The sequence below is a fragment of the Thermobia domestica genome, chromosome 12 (assembly GCF_964235325.1).
Source record: "Thermobia domestica chromosome 12, izTheDome1.hap1.1, whole genome shotgun sequence".
NCBI lineage: Eukaryota > Metazoa > Arthropoda > Insecta > Zygentoma > Lepismatidae > Thermobia > Thermobia domestica.
In genome coordinates, this window is record NC_137465.1 from 154029992 (window position 1) to 154055255 (window position 25264).

The following is a 25264-nucleotide window of genomic DNA, read 5'->3' on the forward strand; positions in this document are numbered from 1 at the left end:
TAAAGATTTCATTTAATTCATTTAAATAACAGAGAAGTTAAGGACAGGATGAGGTAAAGTCTACATTAAGATCTTAATATAAGCTATATCTTTTCTCTTGAACAAGTATCCTGAATTCTAGAGACTTTATATACAGATACTAATCAGTTTAATGGGAACGCCCGAAAAAAGTGCTACTTACCAGACTGAATATAACTTTGGACCACATTTCCCCCTCAGAACAGCTCTGATGCAACATGGAATAGCCATGAAGGTCGTGAATAGAAGCTAGTGGAATATTGTACTATTCTTGTGAGTGGTAGCAAGTGGGATAATACACCATTCTAGTGTGCAATGCCTCATTCAGTTTCATGCAAGAAGATGCGAGGTGAAAATCTGTACTGGATTTATGTCTCCAAAACTGAACACTGACATTCAATTATTTTCAGTTCCGGAATTGAGCGAGCTAGGGGCTAGGTGTTCAATTTCATTCCAATATCCCTCAAACCAAGCCCCAACAGTTTGAGCTGTGTGAATAGATGCACTATCATCCTGGAATATGGCGTCACGCGCAGAAACAACATCTGGACCGCGGATGCCTGTGGTCCCCTAAAGCTGCGACATAATCACGGGCAGCGACGTGACCAGTTTTTGTTAGCAGACGACGCATTGAAAACCAGGCTACTACGGCCCACAGCGTCACAGAGCCGCTGTGTTTCATTGTTGGGTTAAGATACTGCGGTTCATCGCTTCTTCGGGCGTCGGCCTCACATAACATGCCCTGACATTTTAAATAAAGTGAACGGTCACTCATCTGATTATATCACACGTTTTCCAAATCAGCGGTATCATTCGTCGGTTAGTATACGCGCCTTTGGCATGGGAGACCCGGGTTCGATTCCCGGCGGGAGCTCATGCGGTTCGGATTCCCGTTAATTAGTAGATTCAAGTCTCATATAGCCTCGCTGCTGAAAGGGACGTTAAACTCAAAATTAACTCAACTCAACGGCAATATTCGTATTGCATATTCGCGACACTATCCATGTCATGCTAAAGCGTTAAGGTCTCTTAGCGATTTCGCCCTGCAACAGATCTTGTATATCCATGTCTTGTGACTCACGGTGGACCGTGATTGTCGACTTAGACTTGAGTTCCTCCGTCACTTGCACCGCAGTCGCACATCAGTTCTTTGTTATACTTTGTGTTAACGCTCGGCAGGATCTCTCACTGAGGGTCTGCTTCCGACCACTGTTCGTCTTCGCTGATGTGGTTTTTCCCGAGCATTTTGTAAGCTATCATCTTAGACACTGTCCTTCGCGAAACACTTAACATATTTGCCACTTTCTTCACGCTCGCACCATATAATCAAGCGCCAATAATTTGTTCTCTTTCGAGATCAAAAGAGGTCGCTTATTTTACACTATCACTGCATGCTCAGTAAAGATGGCCTTAACTCATCACCACCAACAACACGGCGCTGCCGACGCAGCCAGACCGCTGCCAACCCAAGCAACTGACGTGTTTTTAATTATACGTGTTTTCACTAAATTGGTAAGTATCTGTATTTGGGAAATGAAATTACTAAATTGGTGTATAAATTTACCTGAAACCCAATTTGCTCCCAATGGGAACCGTAAAAAGGACAATCTATTTTTGTGCTCGTTAATTTCTTATAGATTGTCTGAAGCATGGCGCGATGAATGGCATCTTCATAGTTCAGAGGACCTACAAAGAAACAATATATTTCCATTTTTAACTGCTACACCAATACAAAAATATAATAATATACCTTAATTTTACTGTTATAGGAAAAGGAAATACTTGAGAGATGTTCTAATTAATTTCTTAAGATATCTTAACGGTAACTTGCCGTAATAGCAGTATCAGTTAGACTGTATTTCATTTCTACACACTGAAGAAAGTTCATTGTTCGGATCAAGTGTTGCTAATACACCCTGCTGAGTAACTGTTACCTAATATTCACAGTCAATCTTACGGCACTCTGGATGAAAAGTAATTTCGTTCTTCCCGAAGGTTGTAGTAGCTTATTGCTCCATTGTCCCCTTGCAAGACAATACAACATGTAAACTATACCACAGCACCTGGCAGAAAACTCCGAAACAGTTGTAAGTTTGATAAATTCTTTACTTCATTGTTATCACATACACAAATGATCCCAATGTAATTCTAAGCTTAACAGAATGCGAATATTCACACACTTTACAAACTAATAGGTACCAAGTTCATACACATCGTTTAAACAAATCCGACATTGCATCAAATATCTGTTTACACAGAATATAAGTGGCAACTCTTAACCTCTGGAGTGTGTTACCCCTCAGCACATTTCTTACCTATGTACATTATATATCTACTCCAAACAGTAACGAGGAACACTGTAATGATGGAAGGAAAAAATGAGGTTTGGACAACTGACACCGATTTCATCAACGAAGTGTATATTAATTTATGTCAATTTCCCTCATTGGCATGTTTGTCTTTCATTTTTCATATATATAAACACCGATTAAATATTTGTAAAGTAATTTGCAGGCTTTAAATAATTAAAATATCATACATTAGTTGAAGTGCAAGTTCCTCGCGCGGGAAGAATAGGTTTAATGGTAAGTATTTGAACCTCTTTCTTCCCTTAGAATACCCATGAGGGATAAATTTGGCCTTAAACGCCATCAGCTGTGTCACTAATCATCTCAGCAATCCCGAAAACCTATAGATCGGACACTAATATCGGTCGGCCGTTTTCGATTATTTTTACATCACTCCTTGACCTATTGATGTTGCTGCCTTCGTCTAGCATTGCTATTGCTTCCTTCACCTTTCTTTCCCAGTAGCCTGAACACTTTGCTATCAAAGTTGTTTCAGAAAAAGAGATGAAGTGTGCCTCAATTACGCTGTGCTCTGCAAATCCTGATTTTTCTGCTTACTGTCGCTTGATGTAATGGGAATGTTCTTCTCGCCAGAATCCGATTGTACGTCTAGTCTGTCCAATATTGGCTTTCCCACATTCACATGGAATACAGTACACTCCCAGTGTCCTACGTCCTAAATCATCTTTCAGCGGGCGTAGCAAGGATCTGAGTTTGGTACAAGGTTTAGGGACCGTTTCGATCCCGTGTTTTCGTAGGATTCTGTTGAGTTTTCCTATAAGTTGACCCGTGTGTAATTTCTCTTCATTCTTTTCCTTTTTTCTTGAATTGAATGGCTTCATGGCGGCCCTTGTTAAGCTCCTTCTTATGTCCGTATCGCTGTAGTCATTTAGTCGAAAGACTGACACTGATTGGACGTCGCCATTGACCAATCAAATTCCATTCCCTTCCTGCCAGCACCTATATAATAGTTGTTTTGGTCTCTCATCCTGAAAACGAGAACAATGTTGTCGGTTTTCGAAACGTTGGACGACGTCGAATTCACCTCGCTGATTGCCCAAAAACGAATTCACCTGGCTGATTGTTACAAAATTGTTCATGACGTTTTCAAAAACTGAAATATAAATTCTGACATTCTCGCTACATACCATCTATGAACCACTCGTCGATCCAATGCCAAAACCGCGAATGTGCTAAATTTGATTTTGAGTTATAAGCATTTTAATATTCAACTCCGAAAAATCAGTATATAGACTTAGGTACATGTTTTAGGAATTGACGATAACTTCTAATATACTCATATTTTACAAATGAGACTTTGATATTGGAATCTGTGTGCCCCAAATAACATGAAACTGCACTTACGTGAAAACAGCAAAATTTGCACATTCGCGGTTTTGGCATTGGACCGACAATATTAGAAGCTAAGGAAGTGACAACATTATCAAAGTAACGACGAAAAACACAATGTTACATTATATATATATATATATATATATATATATATATATATATATATATATATATATATATATATATAAATGAATGAATTTTAATCAATTATACTTACTTTTAGATGTACCACATTGGAAAACTGACCGCCGCCTAGTGACTTACCTTATAAGAATTTCACGGCAAAACACAGCACATTTAATAGAAGGTTGACGAAATTGTTATACTACTACCACTATAATTAAATTTAACAACACTGATGGTAACCTTAGTGTTGATGCTTAACTTCTCTCATTCCAGAAATTTAAAAAAGAAAGAAAAGAAAAAATCGTAATAAACTAAACCTACTTAAATGTACATTTTCATTTTTCTTGACCTCGAGAATCGTGCCGTATAAATAGTATTATTACAATGATAATGTTTGCGTGCATATTATCAATCTGTACGTAGTTATTTTCTCATGTGTCAGGAAAATAAAACCTTAGTATTATTTTAAGTAAAATAATTTACCTAAAATAATTTTACAATGTGGATCCCTTATTCCCTGTCTGCACGGAATATAGTATATTAAATTATTAGGATTTTTAAAAAAATAAATGCATTTAAAGAATTAATTGTTTTCATGCCGACCTCAACCAAATTTGTGCAATCAAATGTTTCGATTGGAACACTTTAAAATCTACGAACAACCTGAGTTACGGCTACAATTGGAGAACAAAAAGGAACTTACAAAACACAAACACAAACAAATACTAATATGGATATGGTTTATACATACACATGTATTTCACGACAAATGCTGCCTCTTGTGATTTTGGTTCCAGATAACTTTGTAAAACTATAACACTTTTCATTGTTTCCTTCTAACTGTGGCCACAAAATCTGATATATACCTCTATGTTTGTCACATACTCGGGGATAATTTGATGCACCCAGAAACGTTTTCTTTGTGTTTTTATTTTTCAGCTTTGATAAATAAATAGTGTCAATGCTAAGTCGTGAGTAAGAAGTCGTCCATTTGCCGACGTGGTGCCAAGGCAGCACTTTGTCACTCTGACCGCTCCGTGTGAAGATAAATTGAATCTGCAGCACTCATAGCGCCTGTGTGTGATCGCGCTTATTGCAGTAGGCACGGTCGATGGGTAATCTATTGCGTGAATGCAGATTTTTTTTTCTATAGTTCTAAAATAATCTTATTCTGAAAAATTTTATTACTTTAGTTTTATAGTCATTGGGACAAATACGATTCCCAGAATAAACAGCTTTTCCAGTTCATACTTGCAAAACGGTTAATTCGTATGGTTTCCATTCTGTAGTCGCTGTTACAGTAGTACCATTAATAAAACACCTGAAGATTGCATGTCCCACTCCAAACAGTCGATATTCATCTGCGTTGTTCATGTGGCCACTTTACAGAATATTTCGGCTTCTTTAAAAAAAATCCTGATAGGCAACAAGGCAACACTTCGTAAGTATTGAACCAGGAAAATGCTTAGGTTGAATTTAAACTTATCTCTAAAATAAATTAAATATTTACTTTTGAATTTCCCCGTATTTAGAAATGCACTTCTTACTTTCAGCCCAAAGTTCTGTTTCACCGATGGTTTTCAAAATCAATTTCACTGCTTTTCATCAAATTTTGCTCAATAGTTTGGATTTTGCTTCTTATTGCTCTTTCCACTTCCACCTTGTAGGGCTGATTTAAATTTCATGTTTCAAGAAGTGTACTTCGCCTAAAAACCGAAACTTAAAGCAATCTGAAAAATGTTGCTTTATCGCTCAAAGCAAATTCATGAGTTTTTAATTATAATTAGATTACAGTGGTACAGTTGATCCAGTTTTAAACTTCGATAGCAAAACATTCTGTTTCATATAAATACAAATAAATATATATTGTATGTATGTTATGTAAAGTACACAACATTAACGATATTCAAATCAATTAATATATATCAATTAATAAGATTCTTTTATTGTCGCTAATAAACGACGTATTTATTTTATTTTCATCCTAAAAGTATGATGATTTATTTGAAATCGCTGACAATAGTTGTGAAAATTACTAATAACGCAAAAAATTGGCGACAATAAAAGGATTTTATTCAAAAAGAGAACAATGACAATAACATATATATTTTTTTTTTTAAAAAAAAGTATAGACGGTTACCTTGAAAACAGAATACGGTAAAACTTTGCGCAAAACTGTTACATGATACGCTGCTACGCAACCTCATATTCAAATACTAGTTTTAGAAAACAGAGCAAAATTCTGTGGAGAAGCCAACATGGAGGAAGCGTTTAGGAAAGCTGCAGAAAACTATGTACCATTTACCTTTGGAGGTACTAATCCATATCGAAAGAAACATATTGGTATGACTTCTAGATTTTACGTTATATTCTTTAAGCTTTCATTGTTGTAGTGTTATCATTTAATGTTTCACTTTATGGACAAATTCATTTACTTGTAAAAATCATGCTTGAATGGATAATTTTATTCTTTCCTACTCTTAATTATTAATTTAAGATTTACTTTCAATTGCCCTAATTACTTCGATGGCAACTGTGGAGACTTTTATTTTAATTTCTAAATGTCTTGCATATGAAAGAACAGACATCTCTCATGAAAACGCAAATAATAATAACATTGTACAATTCAACCGATTTCGTACCACAGAATGTGTTTCTGTAGAGAGCAGGCTGATCGTAGCGTCTGCAGAGGGCTTAATGCTAGTGGTTTGAAGGTCACCGGACAAAATGACACGTGCAGCTTTTGATTGTGAATATGGTGTATATGAGTAACATTTGTACCTGCAACGACAGGACAACTTCAGTGAATGTCTATGGTCTAATTAAGTTACTTTGAGACTCGTTCCGTAGATTTGCTCTTTGCCTGGATCGCGACGAATCAGTGGTCTATCGGTAGTGTACACAATGGGAAGCAAACGTTCACAAGTACCATAAACCGGCACGGGGAAGCGTCTGAACAGAATGATCCTTCGGGAAGATCTAATAGGATGGCGATAGTCACTGCAATCAGATTTATTGTGGCCCCCTGTGTGAGCGCACAAATACACATAAAAAATCTAATACACAATAACACACTGAGCAAGGCTATATGATAATATGTAAAAAACACTATTACGTAACAGTTTCAACACAATAACTGTGTCTTCATCAGACTTCCACTCCTTCTCAGACTTCCATGAGAAGGAATCTATAATTACTCATTTCAGTATAGAAAATGCGATACGAAATTTACTAAAGAAAAAAAAGCTGCTATATACATATTTTACATAATTATGCATATAATTTTACATAATTTCTCCTCTTTTTAGTACTCTTACTGACTAATCTCTTTCATTAGTTTTATTATCCACCACTCATCTATTTTCATGGCGTGACTAACTTCCAATATGGTAACTCCTGGATGTTCTGATTTTTCTTTGCTTCCCTATCTGATGAAGAATTTTAGTGAAAACGCTTATAATGCATTATAAAGTATTTTAGTATGTGTGTGATTGTGTTCACTAATTTCTGCTACGTACTTCATATATATGTATACAAGTGAAAATCAGCTGAATAAAAAGGTAATCTCGATCTACATGAAACTCTTGTCTCATGGGTGTATGAGCTCCTCAATACCTGCTGGGTAGGAGTCTGTTAATTGCTTTCGCAGCCACAAGCGAACCTCCTGTTCCACTTCTGAATTATCAGTGAAACGTTTATCGATACGGTGAGATTTCAGGGAATAAAACAGATGAAAGTTACTTGAGGCTAAAAGTCTGGACTGTTGAAGTTCCTACCTAAATTCCGCAAAACGCTTCTAGTCTGCTCAGGCCACATGATGTCAAGCATTGTCATAATGGTATAACACGCCTCATTCAACAATGCGGAAGTTTTTGGCGAATGGCAGTCCGAAATTGTAATAAAACATTACAATACGATGCCAACATTACAGCCTCTAGAAATAAACAAGAATAGCCTGTCGATTTTAGAAAACGAAAGCACAAATTTCCCAGCAGGGAACGTAACCTTGATTTATTTTTTTTTCTGGGGGTAAAGACAGGTGTCCACTTCACTTGATGCAGGTTTCGTTTCACACTGGTAGTGATGGCTTCTAACGATCCCCTTAAGCCTATCTTCTTTGCCGGTGTGTGTGTGGGTGTGTAAGGGAGGGGGTGTATGTGTGTATGTAGGTAGTGCGTGTGTGTGTGTGTGTGTGTGAATCCTTTCTCCACCTGGTTTACCGTGTTATATATATTTAGACTTCTTTTCCCGTCGTATCACATTTGATACAGAAACAATGTTAAGCAGAAAACTAAATAATTACAAATCTCAAAGAGTAACATGTTTAATGTTCATGCTTACACATTTAGTCATGCCACTATCTTGAGACTTCACAAATATTAAAGGAATATAATCTGTATATAAAATAAGTAAAACGATAACAATTTACAAAGACTTAGATCATAATCACATCCATTTTCTTTAAAACCAGCTATTTTGTTACTAGTTGGCCAGTTAGCCCTTAGTCCTATCACCCTACACTCAAGATAATAGGACTGAAATCTTGAAGGGTCTTCAGGGGGGCACGATATCTCAGTGGTAGGGTGCTTACCTCTGTTCTGTGGGATCCCTGGTTCACCCCCAGATAAGTAAGTTTGTGGTGGACAACATCGTGTCCGTAGGTTTACTCGGGTACTCACGTTTCCTCCCACATTCTCATTTCATCAATTCTTCCATTATTATTCACGTGCCATAATTATCCGTCTCCCTTAGCCTAAAGGGCATAATCATGGAAGATTAAACTGAAAGATTTCATTTTCATTCCATTTTTTGAAGGGTCCGAAAGGGAATTTTTAAATTTCTCCTCCATTACATAATACTTAATTTCCACTACATATCAGTATTTCCAGTATCGATACAAAATTCCAGTATTTCAAATATCAATAGACACTTTGTGTTATGTCCTCAGTGCCTGGAGATGTTGCTCAAAGCCTCAGTATGAAGTGAAAAGGTGCTGTCACCAGCTGAGAAACTTTAAAAATGATCACCCCCATTTCATGTTTTCCAAAGCAGTTGTTAATATACTTAATGAGTTTCTCCGGTATAAAATGTGGCAAGGTTCTCACCCCAACTGCAGAAAATTATATATAAAAATAAAGATTATAATTTCACTTTGTTCAAATCTCGAATCCAATAATAAAAATTATGAAAAATGTATATTAACGAAGTACACTATATTTTAAGAGCAAATTATGTAGTTCTTTAAGTTCAGTTTCGAACTCTGCTGAATACTCCTTATCAGGGAATTTTTTACATTCCCCTTACAACCTCCCTGTGATAGACGATATCCCCCCTGGCAAAACAGTTCGATACCCCCCAAAGGGGGGTGTACAATTGTTTATGTTATTATCATCGGTACCATACGTGTAAAATATAGCCCAATAAATAATGTCTTGGTGATAGTTTTCTAGTAGCTGGCATGAAACTCAACAATCTAAATATTAGCTTCAATAGCTTCAATCAAAATATTAGCTTTGATTTTATATTTTTATTTCTCTACTCACGAAATTGTGTGAAGTATTGCGCTCCAAAAACTGCTTGAAAATCATATAAACAATCCATGTTAGAAGTGAAATCTGATACCAGAACAATGTCAAAGCTGGCTCCCTATAATCAATAAAATAAAGGTGATTAGGTAACTTTAAAACAGCAGTAGGAAACTGAAAATATATCCGTGATAAGCTGGCGCCCTGGTGGTGGTGGCGCACGCAGGCTGTTCCGTCAAGAGCAGCATTAACTCTTGTTTCAGTCACTCGATAACAGAGCTTGAAACAAGAAACAATGGTGTCAGAGCGTCAGTCTGTCAGACGAATGGGTGGAACAATTTGTAAAAAGCACACCGCCTTTTGTTAGTTCCCGTGTCTTTATATTTATCTTCAGAACTTTCAGAAAAGGCATGAAAACCTGACAAAAGTAAAGAGCATGTATGTGCGGTACAGGCCTCTGCAAAGTGACAGTATTGCTACTCAAGTCCATCAGCAGTTTAACATTCAGCGTAAAGGTATATTGGTGGTAAATAAAGATTTGTTCAAAATCGCGTATTTCCCATTTTCCGAAGAAATACCACTACATTCAAATGGAGTACAGTGGCATCGCTAGACCATTCAGAAACAATAAAGCTGCATATAAGAAACTCACCAAAGAATGCACATCACTTGTCGCATTACTCTATTACTTCTATTCTAGAATCTTTTCGTGTTGCCATCACTGAATCTCCAAGCCAAAGCCAAGTTCTCTAGAATTAGTATGGCAGTCGAATGCACAGATATAAATGGAAAAGAAATTCTGAGTATTTGTATACGTTACAACAGCCTTGCAGAGTGAAGACGACCTTCGTTTGTGCTGTTCCAGTTCAGTCTACTAAGGCAAAATGCATCAAAGAGACAATTATTCACGAAATACATAAAGTAGGGCTTAGTACTGCAAAACTGACTGATGTGGCTTTTGATGGTGCTTTAAATTTCAGCTGTGAAACATCCGGAGTTCAGGCACGACTCAAAGAAGATTTGCCTAGATTGATTTTCGTTCATTGCAGAAGCCATCTTTTGCAACTGGCTTTGATAAGGGCGTGTGGAACTTCAAAAATATCAAAAGGGTTGTAAATGTAACGAATAAACTGTACACAACATTTCATGGAAGTCACAAGCAGCTGAAAGTTCTGCAGAAAGTGGAATCTTCAATATATGCCACCTCTTACAAATTGGTGCAACCTGCTTCCGCTAGGTGGTTTTCATATGATAATCAAACATTATGCTGCGATATGCATTGCGTTAAAGCATATCTATGTTGATGCAGGAGACATGTCATCAGATGCTGGTGGACTACTGCTGCAACTAAAAAAAAACATCGACAACTTCCACACTAGTAAGTCTACTCTTAAATACATTTTTGCAAAACTCAGTAAATGACAAGGTGGAAATGATGTGGTTACAGCGCTGAAGTTGGTAGAAAGTGTCATTGCACATTTGGAAGATATCACTTTTGAACAGATTTCAGAGCATGCCGAAAGTTTTGTAGGAAAGGCAAAATCTGAGGGTGTGAGAATGCAAGAAAACCTGAAACCCCAAAAACAAGACTCCTCTCTAATTACAAATCAAAAATTATAAGCAACATGAAGGAAAGTTTTGGCTGTCCTCTCAAATAGCTATCTCACTTCTATGATGTGCTCAAAAATACCCTTGACTTAACTGAAGTGGCCAGCATTTGTAATGTTAATAAATCTGAACTCGAACTAGAGTATAAAATTTACAAAAGAGTTCCTGCAAGTCCTAACATCAGCATTTACCAAAAACTCTTTGATCTTGCCAGTAAAGGGGAAGAATTATGTTCCCAACTCTGTCTGAAGCAGCAAGTTTTTTATTATTTCCTGTGGGCGCAGCAGGGTAGAGCGTTCATTTTGTATTTCTGTGTGTGCATGAGAGTGATAATAACAAAATATGTTCATACAATAGCAAATAAAAGTGAAAGGAGAATATTGTTCTTTTCTTCTATTCATAACTAAAGCAAATAATGCAATCCTTTGCCAAAGTTATGCTAAATCTGTAATGTGCATGTAGTATTAAGAAAAGATACGCCTAAGAATTTTTTTTACTGTCATTGCAATCTACACCCCCTCAATAATTCATTACACCCCACCCCCCTGAAAAAAAATTCTAGCAAATACCCTGCTGCTTATCTAATTTTAACTGATGTCTGTTTTTCTTTCAGAACCGTACCCAGATCTAGAATGGAAAAAAATCACACTTCAGAAGATGTCACAAAATCCGGATGGACCAATTCTCACAATGACTCCACAACAATGTGTTAAATATGAGACTCCATCTCCGAACTGGATACCTGTGGATGTTTTACAAGTTGTTCCATAGTAAGTAAATTGAAGTTGTTTTTCATGCCCTGGAATTCGAAATAATACTGAAACTTTTTTGTCTGTTAGTTTCCATAACAATACCAAAATAGTAATGTTTATTCAATCGAGCTTCAAAAAATATTAAATGTTTATTCAATCGAGTTTCAAAAAATATTAAACATAGTTTGTGACTAAAAAGATAGAAACTTCTATTTATGTTTATTTCAGAAGTTCCACTTATTGCCGTGAATCCATTTTACATTAACAACACGAAATGGAAAATAAGTTGGAAATGCATTCGGTCAGAGTCAATATCTAAAGGTAATATTCCATTTCCAATTTGAAGATGTTCATAATGGTCGCAACTTGAACCCGATACCTGCCGATCATATACAGAGAATGTTAACCTTTCATCTGCAGTTCTGATTCTGTACTGAATTCGGGGGGAAGGACATTGTGGCTAAATTATAGATTGCTCACTTCTGGTGCTAGAGGTCCCTAGCTCGATTCCTGACAATGAGAGTCTGTGGTGGACATGAGGTCTGTGATTCCTCGAGATTCTTCCTGTTTCTCCTACATTCTCATTTCACCAATCCTTTCATAATCTTTCCCTTTCATTAATTGTCCGTCTTTTTTTAGCCTAAAGGGTACAAACATGGGACGTTTAAATTAAATATTTCATTTTGTACTGTAACACACTAAAAAAATGTTATTTTCAAAACAATATTCAAAATATACAGGGTCGTACGAAAATACATCAAAAAACTGACGGAGGTAATGGTAGACATGAAATTAAGCAAAAAAAAAAAAAAAAAAAAGTATAATAAACATGACTAGACGTGTAAAGCGTTGAACAAGCCGTGAAGGCGCTGATACAGGGTTTTCATAAAGTATGGACGGATTTAATTCGCTTATAATTTACATAAAAATGCTCATATTGAAATCAAATAAAGTGCAAACGGTAGCGGAAGGATTAAATTTTTACCTGTAATCTGCACCAGCTCAGTTCATTCACCGCCACACCTCCAACTGGGCGCCACTAGGAATCGACTTCTGTGGGCTGTTGATGATGCTTTCCCTTACCCTGCTCACTGTTGCAGGCGATGTTGCCGGCCTCCCACTTCGAGGACGGTCCAGGACGCTTCCTGTCTCCAAGAACTTAGCATGCCACTTTCGGATTGCACTCTCAGTCGGTGCCGGCTTTTTGAACTCTTTGGTGAACTTTCGACACACCAGAATTGGTGGTTTTAGCTCTGCGTACCACAGAACACATTGCGCTTTCTCTATCACCGACGCCATCTTTGATACGGTAACAGTATTGCCAACTAAAAATTGAATCCTTCCGCTACCGTTTGCACTTTATTTGATTTCATTATGAGCATTTTTTATGAAAATTATAAGCAAATTAAATTCGTCTAGACTTTATGAAAACCCTGTATAATGCCGAATATGTCTCATGAATGCGAAAAGATGTCGCTGTCGGGTCAGAAGATTATATATAAAGTTACACACGGCAACTATAGGACATATAGATGGAAGAAGAGCGGTCGCCGTGTAACGGGAATCCTACATACAAATGGAGAATCAACATACGTATTCCCCATCTGCGGGGAACCGCTCCACTTCCATACGTACGTCACTGCATTTACTGGGTACGATTTTATATGTAATCTTTCGACCCGACATCGATATCCTCCAGTATTCATGATATCCTGCGCTGCGCCTTATTTCAAACGTTTCTTAGGCGATAACGGTATCGCTTTAGAAGCGTGTTCATTAGACCCTCTTTTTTTTTCTGCTTAATTGTTTACTAACACCTTCTCAGTTTGTCGGTGTTTTATTTTATCACCCTATATAAGGAACTTGTCAATAAATATATGTCTTTAGCAATAATAATTTGACAAACATATGTACAAGGAGTGGGAGAAAAAACAGAACTGATGCTACAAAATACTATTTTATTAGTCATTTTACGAATATTATCCCCTTCGAAGATCTCCCCTGCACAACACCTTCACCGTTTGAAACATTTTTTTTTATTGCTAGAAGCAATGTTGGCAATCGTTTTCAGAAACCAAGTTCATGGAATTCATCCCGTTTCTCTTCACACCTTCTACTGTCTTAAATTTGGTTCTTTTCAATGTCACATTCATCTTGGGTAGTAGTAGTAATAATAATAATAATAATAATAATAATAATAATAATAATAATAATAATAATAATAATAATAATAATAATAATAATAATATTTTATTGGGCAAATACTGGGATAGTACTTGAAGTTCAGGAGCAAGAGATAAACAACGGCTTTACTGAATGATTTTTTTAAATTAAAAAAAGGAACTGAAATGTTGGAAATGGATTTTTTCTCATTTTCAAGTTTCCAACTTGCTTTCATTCAATAATCTACATTTCATGATTAAGAGGCCTTTGTAACATACGATAAGTGTACTACACGTCATATACTCCAGCAGAAGAATTCGTGAGTTTCACGATCTGATTGCCGTTAGTCAGTGGCGTAACTAACGGGGGAAGGGGGCTTGTGCCTCGGATGCAAGGTTGAGGGAGCGCAAACTTGGACAAAAATTTATTTTCACTATAAGGCAAAGAAAGGAATTTTACCAAGTAAAAACCATTAAAAAAAAAAAAACTCAGAAACTTAACAAGACAACAACGATTTACCAACCTTAGGATCATATCCACTGAGCATAAGTTAGCTTCAAAGCTATCTTTTGAGGGCATTGTAAACGCCTTTGCGGCCAAAAGAGCTCGCAAAGTTTAATTTTAGTTCCAGCTTTTTGTGTTTTCATTTAACTTACATCAATTTAAGAGACTTATAAAACGTCTGACTATAATACTTGAGACAACAGCTTGACTGTTTGTCATAATTAAATATTCTAAAGCAACACACTGCTGATTCATTCTACACATATGCACATCCCGATATAATTCCAAAAAACATTGTGATTTGCAGTTATTATGATAAGACTATAAGAATATGTCAAGCATGCTACTCTCAGATTATTTGGCAATCAAATATTAATTATTTTGGTATTTCATCTTATACTAAAAATGAAATTATGTACTGCAATTTTGAAATCAAGCTTTACCACTTGAATTAAAAATGGAATAGGAGAATTACCGTGTGATGCCAATATCAGGTGCACTCGGGTAGCGTTTTGGTTTGGTTGGTCAGTGAAAGGGGGGGGGGCGCTAAGGCGGCTTTTTAACAACAGTTAGCCTAGTTGCGTTGCTGCCATTAGTATTGAGAAGATAGAGGAAAATCTTTGGCACTTCTCTTTCTTAAGTGAAGCGTTCTCGCTTTGTAATTAATTGACACATGGAGAAAGGCATTTAATTATTTGTTTATACTAATACGCAAGTATGTGCTACAAAAACAATGGGAATGAAGCGCATTACATTTTATTCCAGACTAGTTGAAATGTCCCTCTTGCTGAGGGAGAATTATTAGGTTTATAGAAATATTTGAGCCTCCTCTCCCCCTCACGATACGTATATCAATGAAAGTGTAATAAAATCTCCATAAGATATTCTATTTTCGGCATGAATTTTGAATCTACTCCTTCCTTAGGATACGCCCTAACAAAAATAGGTAGCAACTATATTCAAAAACTCATTTCAAGCTGTTTAACCATTTCAGCTAACACGACTACAAACAACAGGCAACGTCGATTTAAATGTGAAGAAAGAAATTATAGAAAACGTCCTACTTGTTCCCTTAAAACTGAAATTTTCAAAACCAGGGAGTGACGTGTTCCCTAATTTTAATGAAGAGTTTATATACCAAGGTTCATCTTCCTAGCTTGACGTGCTCATGAGATACTGCAATTTTGGCTGAAATTTTGAACCCCTCTATTTCCATTAGGATGCACAATATCATCAATTTTTAGGTCTACATAGAATCTGTTTTCCTCGATTTTCACGAAAACTACGCATGAGGATTTTCATTCATCTTAAACATTTTGTTCATCTCAATAAGATCTGTCAATCGGTGTATGTCTCATTTTGAGACATTTTTTTCCATTACGAACTATTAACATTTTAAAATTAATTCTTGATTTAAGCTGTTCCACAAGTGTCTCAGGTAGATGATTCAACAAAATAGAACCCGGAACAAATGCACTAACCATTACAAAAGAACAAAACAAAATAAATACATGATCTGTAACATTTAGAATTCGTACTAAGACTGTTTGCCGCAAGTTCTATTTTTACATTGGCATTTATTAAATACTTCAGAGCTTTTCATTGATATACAAGTCATTACAATTTTGTTATATTTTATACGAAATAAAGTACACGAATTCTTATTAAATAACAAGGACGACTGATGATTAAGTATAGTTCAGTCCTGCATGATCCCTGTAATTTCATTCTTTCTTATTTTCTTTCTCTACTTTATTTTACTTTCATGGCATTCGGTTTCCTTTCTTTCAGTTTGAAGAATGAAAGATCAACTGACGACATCAATGCAAATTCTGAAAGGCACACAAGAACTGCTGAGAGAAGCGTACTCACGGAAATGCTACCGTGTAAAGGGCGTCATGTACCTGTGCCACAACCTGAATGGGGGGCTGCCCCAGGAAAGCCTCCAAAAATGACTTGGGAGCCCGAAACAAGATTTCCAATGATTGAAAGTCCAATGACTAAGTTCACTGTACAATTTAAAATTGCTACGCAAACAGATTTCTATTGACTACAACAATTTTATTTACAATCAGAACTTGAAGTAAGTTTCTAGAGAGAAAGAGAAAAGCAATTGTAGCCAACATGTAATGTAAACCTAAGATTATGAATTCTCTTTAATTAGTGGAAACCAACACATGTAATACTAATAATAAATTAATTTAAAAACTATTAACAGGTAAGATATAATATGTATAACTAACTAACTCTATGGCCTATGGGACCCGGAGGTTCAATGCCGCGTTCACAAAAACTCACCACTGACTTCTATCCTTAGCTAACTGCATCCAGTTTCTACTTTGTATTCGTATTTCTGCGAGATCCATCTTAATATTGTCCTCCCATCTACGCCTAGGTCTTCCTAATGATCGTTTTCCAATTGGTCTTCCAGTTAAGAATTTGAAAGCGTTCCTACTTGCTTCCATCCTGGTTACGCGACCTGCCCACCTGAGCCTTCTAGATTTGATGATAACAATGTTTGGTAAACCGTATAACTTATATAGTTCCTCGTTATGAAGTTTACGCCATTCCCCATTCCCGTTCCTCTTGGGTCCGAATATTCGTCTCAGAATGTTGTTCTGAAATACTTTCAGTCTACGTTCTTCCCTCAGAGTAAGCGACTATGTTTCGCAACTATACAGAACAACAAGCATGATTATCGTTTTATATATTTTAATCTTCAAATTCCTTAACAGAATTCACGACGACAAGAGACTTTGAACTGAATAATAACATGAATTCCTGCTTTTAGTCGACACTTAATTTCTTCGTAAACACGGTTTTCGTCTGTTAATATTGGTACTAGATATTTGAAAATATCCACTTTATCAAAAGTACGCATCCATAATTTGCCGTATTACGATCCCGACGAACTTCCATGTATTTAGTTTTCTCTGCATTTACTTCTAAACCCGTGTTCGTGCAAGCGTTTAATAAGACCTCTACATTTCTTTCTAGTGTTCTTCTATCATCCCCTATTAAATTTAATATGTATATACACATTTTTAAAATATATATTTTGTTTTACATCACTGAGCTGCAAACATGACAAATGTGTTTCTTTAAAGATCCTTCTGTGCGAACAAGTATCTATGAACTATTTTCTAATAACCGTGTACTTACGATAAACCGTACTCTGATGTAACAAGCTGGGCAGTTTAAGAATTTTCAGCAGATGTTCATAATTAAAATACATCTTTTTCATGAACTACCAATGTGTATAGAACAAAAATGAAAAGAAACATTAAAAAAAAAGTTAACTTGATTGATAAGCAACCGTAACTCGTCTTATGTTAGCTGCGTAGAACTCCATCATGAATTACCACTGTTATTTTGCGTCTATTGGTACTTTTACATGTGAAATAGTTTAAATAACTTGATTGTACATACTTCTTACTTACAGACATGCTTTACTCATTTCTACAAAACGCTGTAGAACAATCAGAAATATACTACTCGACTCATTTTGAAAGTCAAGGAGTTTCTTGTGTTCACTGTTAATGTTGAAGACTCTCTTCCTCATTAGTTACACCAGATACACACAATGATAATGTTTTTAATTAAGACTAAGGCTACTTTCTCTATCCTTGATCTCAGGCAAGAAGCTTCAAATAACAAAAATTCATAGAAATATGATTACCTCATATACACAGGAACAGAAACATCCTAACAGCATAATGGGCTTTCGTGAACGTACTATCTTCTTGAATTGATCTTTTCAAATGTTTGACGTTACAACAAAATCTAATGATTGAATTCATGCGTTACTGATGATATCCTATTGAGAAACTTGGGCTATAGTTTTCAAAATGTGCTCTATACTCAATTTAAAAACTAGATGTCACTATCTACTCGCTCATATTTAATGGAAAGTATGTAACTGCCTTTTTTCGTTTAAAATAACAATGAAACCATTTGGAACAATATATATATTTGATAAAGGCAATCTTCCTTTCTACGTATCATTCTCTTCCTTTACACTTACATTGAGCTATGCAGAATACAAGATTCCTCTGGGCTATTAACTCCTTGGACAGTTTTGGAGGACCAAATAAACATAAGAGAAAAGCTGTCAGTCCCTTCCTATCTATAGTCGGCTTGATACAATCCTGAAAAGAAGAAACATCCATATCTAAAATCACTTTCATGTCATTAAAATATTTAAGTGAAGTAGTTTAAGAATAATAGGATTTGTATTTTATTTCATGTTATTTTCCGTCAATTGGTACTTTTACATGTGAAATAGTTTAAATAACTTGATTGTACAAGAACATAAAATTAGGTTCCGTAGTGTTTCGTCCCAAGGAAAAATCCGTAGCATTTCGTCCCAGTGTATATATATATATATATATATATATATATATATATATATATATATATATATATATATATATATATATATGTGTGTGTGTGTGTGTGTGTGTGTGTGTAACTACTGGATGAAACGCTACTCGATCAGGTGGAGAGCCGAAACGTAAGCTTCGTGTTCGTGGAATTGGGACGAAACGCTACTGAGACCAAATGCTGTTTGGGACGAAACGATACGATTCGTGGTGAGATTGGGCCAAAACGCTACTGGGACGAAACGACACAACACGTAAAATTATTCCTCACCGCATTTTATATAATAATGATTATTCAACGCGATTATTTTTCTACGCGCAAATTACACTAACACTTAAAAAAAAAAAAAAAAAAAACAGTAAATAAAACTGGAATAATGTCTGGAACTATGGAACTATCTAAAACTCTTTCAATGTAAACAGAAGATGCCGCATTATTGTAGAAGCGACTTAATATACTGAGTCAAACACAGTACGTACGCAAACAGAAAAATGTGTGTCATAAATACAAATGATTTCATAGAACTACAAAATAAAACCAGCAAGGAGAGGTGGCTCAACAGCAGAACATTCACCTGTTATATAAATAGTTGCCGGTTCGATTTCAGGTCTTGTAAGTTTAAGGTGGACAACAGTCTTTCTATAGGGTTGCTTTGGATTTATACTATATATATATATATATATATATATATATATACAGCGTATATATACTAGCAGAATGTCTGTTTTTCCGCACGCTGAGAATACATTTCATTTTGGACATAAAGGGCACGAAACTGTCACCAATCAACTTAGGGATTATAAAAACTATGAATTTGACACTAATATTGGTATCTCCCCTCCCCCTCCCCTACGTTGCACCGTCAAAGTGAAATGATAGAAACCATCCAGGGCCCGAATCTTATCTACAGACGTGTTCAAATTATTAGACTCACGCTCGAAAAATGCAAAGTTCACGTTGCAGTCCTAATTTTGGAGTTCTAGAACATGCAATTTAATGGTTAAACCACTAATATAGGATCCTCCATTTTTTTACTGTATAGTTGAAGTGGTTATATTATCGTTGAACTGCAGAGGCATTAGTGGGGAGGGGGAGTTCTGAAAGTGGTGTTTCAGTTGTAGACAGTTATTGTGGTTTCTATAACAAGTTACAGTCTGAAATGTTGTGGTTGAGTCGCAAGCAGTTACAACATTCAAAGCGTTCAAGCAGTTCGAATGGGCCAGTTTAAAGTGATCGTGACGTGTTTTGTTTATTGATCTTTCAATGTGTGAAGTCCTGTAATCGCGGCACAGTGGGAAAAGCCCGAGACCTTTCTCCACGTAAAGTGGAAGTTATCAAAACACTTCTTACGGAAGGAAGATATACATAACGACAAATTGCTACTAGAGTTGAGGTAGGGCAGAAATCTGAGAGTAGAATCTCTGTAGCAATGAGCAAGAAGCAAATGTACCATCAAAATAGAGTTGGGGAATGTGGGCGAAAACCAAAGCTATCGCTAAGAAATATCAGAAAACTAAAAAGATTGGCTCTGAGAAACAGAAACGCAACTTCTAGAGACTTAAGCATAAAAATGGCTGAGTATGATGCAGACATTTCACCTGAAAAAGTTCGAAGGATTGTTTGTGGTGAGGGAATAAAATCACGCATGCCAAGGAACAAAGCAAAAATTACACCAATCATGGCAAAGAAGCACCTCGAATGGGCACAAGGACTAGAACATTGGACTGCTGATGATTGGAGAATAGCGTGTTTTAGTGATGAATCATGTGTCTTCATGTCTGATAAATGTTCACAATATGTACGACGTCGACCTGGGGAGGAATTCAAGTTGGAATGTGTCCAACAAACCGTGAAGCATCCTACTTCCGTCATGGTCTGGGGTGTGATGTCTGTCTTCGGGCCTGGGAGACTGTATATAGTAGAGGGAACAATGAAGCACGACCAATACCTACAAGTTCTTCAAGATGACACACACTTCATCTTTATGCGTGATGGAGCCCCATGCCACCGAGCCAAAGCTGTGACAAAATTCTTGGGGAACAACGACATTAGTGTTCTTCCATGGCCGGGCAATAGTCCTGATATGAACCCGATTGAAAACCTTTGGATCTTCATGAAGGAAAAGCTAAAGAACAAGCACATTACAACCAAACATCAATTGATCGAGGAAATCAACAATTTATGGTATCACGATGCTGAATTGAAGGGAAAATGTGCTAAACTCGTACATAGCATGCCACAGAGGATAAAAGACTCAGTAAAGAATAAGGGATTTCATACGAAATATTAATCTTTGTGTGAGAGATCATTTTCTTTTAAGTATTCCATTTCATTTTTGTTTCCAATTTGGATATACACATTGTATAGTAATTACATTTGAATGTCACGTACGCATTTGTTTTGTTGGTATTTAAAAACATGTGCCACACCCACTAGAAATTTGGACATAGTTACAAAGCAGTAATTTGGACTAAGTTTTCTCACGTAATATTGTAAGAACAGTAAAATATTCAGAAACTGAATGTTGATTCTAATAATTTGAACACGTCTGTATGTTGAAAATTTGATCAAGATCGATCGACTAATTCAAGAGTTATTAAGTCACAAACATAGTTACATTCATTTAAATATATATATGACGTATATATTCACCATTTACTTTTCTCGTCCTTTCTGTGAGATCTATGTTCGACTCTCCATGCAATATATTTGGATCGGATTAGAAGTTACACATAAGTCATTGTTGCAAGAAAAAGCTATAAACAAATCATGCTTCACTTGCAATTATCACTAGTCCTCTTTAACCTAGTGGGCGTTAAAATGAGGATTTCTTTTCATTCGATCTTAAATTATAACCTTTAAAAGTCAGTTTTCGAGTATTTGTGGTAACATCTCCCTCAAGAAAACGTAATACAAAAAGAGATTAGTCAATTACAAGATTACAATGAATACTGCACTATTCAATCACTCCAATCGCCATTCAATCAATATTAACAATTTTAATATTGTAGACTGAATGTTGAAAAGGTATATTCGGGTTCTTTTGATGGAACATCCGAAGGATGTCAGGAGAAGGTCAGTATCGGACTCTTAACTTGCTGCGAAACAGCAGTTTGCAAGATAGCAGATAACAACTGGTAGAGTGTCGCCACAAAAACATTTTCGCCCACAGTTTAGTATAAGATGAGTTCCTTGCAAACAGACCATTTACAGATTGTGTAAATAATTTGAAGCTACTGGCTCTGTGCTGGAGATGAATCGATGGTGCCCATCACGTGCCTCCACACCTGAAAACATTGACGCAGTTTACGTGGCTTTGACATGAAGTCCCATCAAATCAACAAGGAAAACGGCTGGTGAGTTAGCAAGATCTCGTAGGTTAATCCTGAGGGTTCTGAATTCTGATCTTCCCTTGTTCCATTGTAAAATAACGTTATCCAAAAACTAACGACGAAGGAAAAGGAATGAAGACATCAGTTTGGTTAATGGAAGAATATTACGTCTTGCACAACATATTGTTTACCGAGAAGCGAAATTTCATTTAAACGCTGAATAAGCGAATTGTTCCATTCTGGGCAAGTGAATGTTCTCACACACTGCATAGAATTTAAAATTATGGAGAAAACGTTGTGTGTAGGCAGCATTTCCAATGCACGGAATCATCGGGCCTTTTTTATTTGATAAAGTAAACATACAGCGACACAACATACTGGAGAATAGTTTTATTCCTCAGCTCTTAGCAACGATTTATCTCAGCTTTCTGAACGGTACGAAGGTGGGACACAGTATCCCTTTCCTCCATAACCCGAATATTAATGAATATAATTTATTTTCAAGGGTTTTTTGAAAGAGGAAAGAAGCCGTAAATATAGCGCTACTCAAGAGCTACTATCGTGCAGTTTAGGAAAACGTGTCGGAGAATTGTGATAAATGCACAAGATCGCTTGCAGAAGGTTGTGAAATAAAATAGTAGACACATTGAACACATGGCGCACTGAACTCAAAGCTATACAAGCGGAATACAGTCGGTGAACCGAGCTTAGAAGCTTCCGGTGTGCAAAGCTGTAAGACACAGCCAATGTTACAAAGGCGAGCGTTTGCGCGACCGAGCTCGGCCACCAAATATTTTCATTCCTTAGGCGATAGACTTACACATGCGTGCACACACACACACAAAAAAAACAAACACACACACATATATATATATATCGAAGTGCTGTAGACAGCAAAATAATTTGTACGTTCATTACAAATCATGCAAGTAATTAGTTATGACACTTATCTAAGCATCTTTTCGAAATAAGGCCTTTCAAAAAAATCAAACTTTCAAGCCCTGGTAACTTCATTCCTATTCACTCGAAATAAGTCATACTATGACCATGGTATCCAACACTAAGAAACTTTCGGTATGCATTATCTTGTCCATCTCCGTTGTGCTGTGTGTGTTATAGAGGCTTCCACACTTCGAATGTCTCTGACACTATAACATCCTTAATTTGCAACGCTGAACAATAAATGTAGTATTCTAAGTTTTTGTTTGACATGTTGAAATATGTAATGACCTGGCGTAGTGCCATTTGAAAAAAACAACTTTATATTGGGTTGGCAACACTGTTCATCTGATGTTAGCAAATACATGGATAGGTAACCCCACTTTATAGTTGCTTCGTGCAAAGTTTCGCTTTTCTCCCTCTTTTGGTTTCTCCGTTATCACGGTGAGACATTATAAATGGTGCACCCTATATATACATTTGGAGTGAAACTATAAGCTCCCTATGCTTATGCCGGGAGCTAATAAAAGAGTAAATTTAATGGCCAACTCAACGGTTTACTCATCAATTAATTACTGAAACTACAATATACAGAACCTTGAAATTTTGTGCAAAAATTAGTTCCCTCTGCACCTTACCCTGTAGGTAACACGGGTTTTTGCGAAATACATAACCTAACGGGGGATGGGGGCTTCAATAGCTTTCTGGCGTTTGTTGGATTTCAGAAACTATTAGAAGTTGAACCTCGAAATTTTGTTTAAATGTTCTTCTTGCACCCAAGACTGCTAATACAAGATTTGACAATTTCATATTCAAGAGGGAACGGAAGGGAGTCGTAAGTGATTTTTGCAAGTGATCTCCGAAACTGTAAAGCGTAAACCCCTGAAATTTCACCCCAAAGCTGCAAAGACGAGATTTTGGAAATTGCATATTCTAAGGGGGATAGGGGGCTTGATTTTTTCTCGTTAGCCAGATCTCCGAAACTACAAAGTAAGAAAAAAAGATCTTGTCGTTTTCGACGTCCCATTAACCATACGCTCACACAGAGGAAACGAAATGACGCACGTGTCTGCCAAGCGATTGGGAGTTAGTTGGCTTGGCTTGTCAGACTAATTTTAATTATGTAACTTCTATTCTTATTATTTTCATCCGTTTTATAAATATCTTCATTTAATATTCAATTACCTTCGTAAATTATTAAATTACACCTAAATTACATCTTTGTACAGTCAGCGACAAAAGTTCTTTCCATTTAGTAAAATTTATTTTAGGAATAATGGTGGTATAGCTGAAATGTACAGGAAATTACATTCTTTTTAATTTATTGAAAACTGACTCAACTTGTCCTTCCACTCTGAAATTATTTACGAAACTAATTTCATCAAACGGAAAGTACTTTTGTCACTGACTGTGCGTGATCATTGTTTAGCATTTGAGCGAAGTGGTCATAACACAGCAACTGTGTGAGTTTCAACAGAACAATATGACGTGCAGCATTCCAGCTGAGATTCCCTTTGAAAATCCACTATACCTACTAACTCATATTAATAACACACTAAATTGATATAAGATGCATATTTCAAACGTTCATTTTGATTACTGAAATTTTGATATACATAATTTATATTCTATAGTGTTATCGACGTCATGTTGCCAACAGGCAGTGCAGTATGACCTAAGGAAGAAATGTTCATTGCTAGCCATGTAAACATTTTTTTGCATTGCATTTTGGCATGGATCATACTCTATTTCACAACTTTTTAGACAATAATATCAGATGTAAAAGTAATTAATTTCGCTTGATTTCCGTTGGATTTTGTTATTTTAGTTTTAACACATACTAATACTGGTAGTATTTCAACAGTAAAATTTAGACATGTATATATCCTTTATTACCTTCTTTTTCTTCCTATTTCAGATGAGGCTTCTGTTATAGTGTGTGCACCGTTTCCACCTAAACCCCAGTATTATTGTGATCGTTAACTACGTAGAAATGTACAAAATTAATAGTCAATAAACTTATACAAATGTTTGTTTACCCTAGTTTTAGTTTTATTATTTGTCAACTTTCCTTTCGTTGAATCTAAAATTGGTTGAAAAAAGTCTCTCATGATTTGCAGAATCTGCAGTGCGGCCCGAGCGTGTAGTGGCGCACTATAACGCTAGACTGCAAATAACGGGAGAAGGGGGAAGCTATTGAGCACAGAACCATA

The 25264-nt window shown here is 36.2% G+C and overlaps 2 protein-coding genes across 3 annotated transcripts in view; one reads left to right on the forward strand and one right to left on the reverse strand.

Annotated features, from left to right (window-relative positions):
- Positions 1-25264, reverse strand: part of LOC145666746 (ELMO domain-containing protein 3-like) — a 56000-nt gene that overhangs the window by 21047 nt on the left and 9689 nt on the right. The window contains exons 4-5 of the mRNA XM_081734289.1: positions 18422-18545; positions 1583-1704 (exon numbers count right to left, since the gene is read on the reverse strand). Of these exons, the coding sequence (XP_081590415.1) occupies positions 1583-1704; positions 18422-18545 (246 nt within the window). The remainder of the gene's footprint in view (positions 1-1582; positions 1705-18421; positions 18546-25264) is intronic.
- LOC145666747 (uncharacterized) lies at positions 5995-25089 on the forward strand. Of its 2 annotated transcripts, none has more exons than XM_081734290.1 (4): positions 5995-6188; positions 11592-11748; positions 16189-16480; positions 24970-25089. In XM_081734290.1, exons 1-3 carry the CDS (start codon positions 6104-6106, stop codon positions 16445-16447), a joined length of 501 nt encoding a protein of 166 aa, XP_081590416.1. In that variant the 5' UTR covers positions 5995-6103; the 3' UTR covers positions 16448-16480; positions 24970-25089. The 2 variants fall into 2 exon arrangements, with proteins under 2 accessions (XP_081590416.1, XP_081590417.1); XM_081734291.1 differs by having other exon boundaries at positions 5995-6158.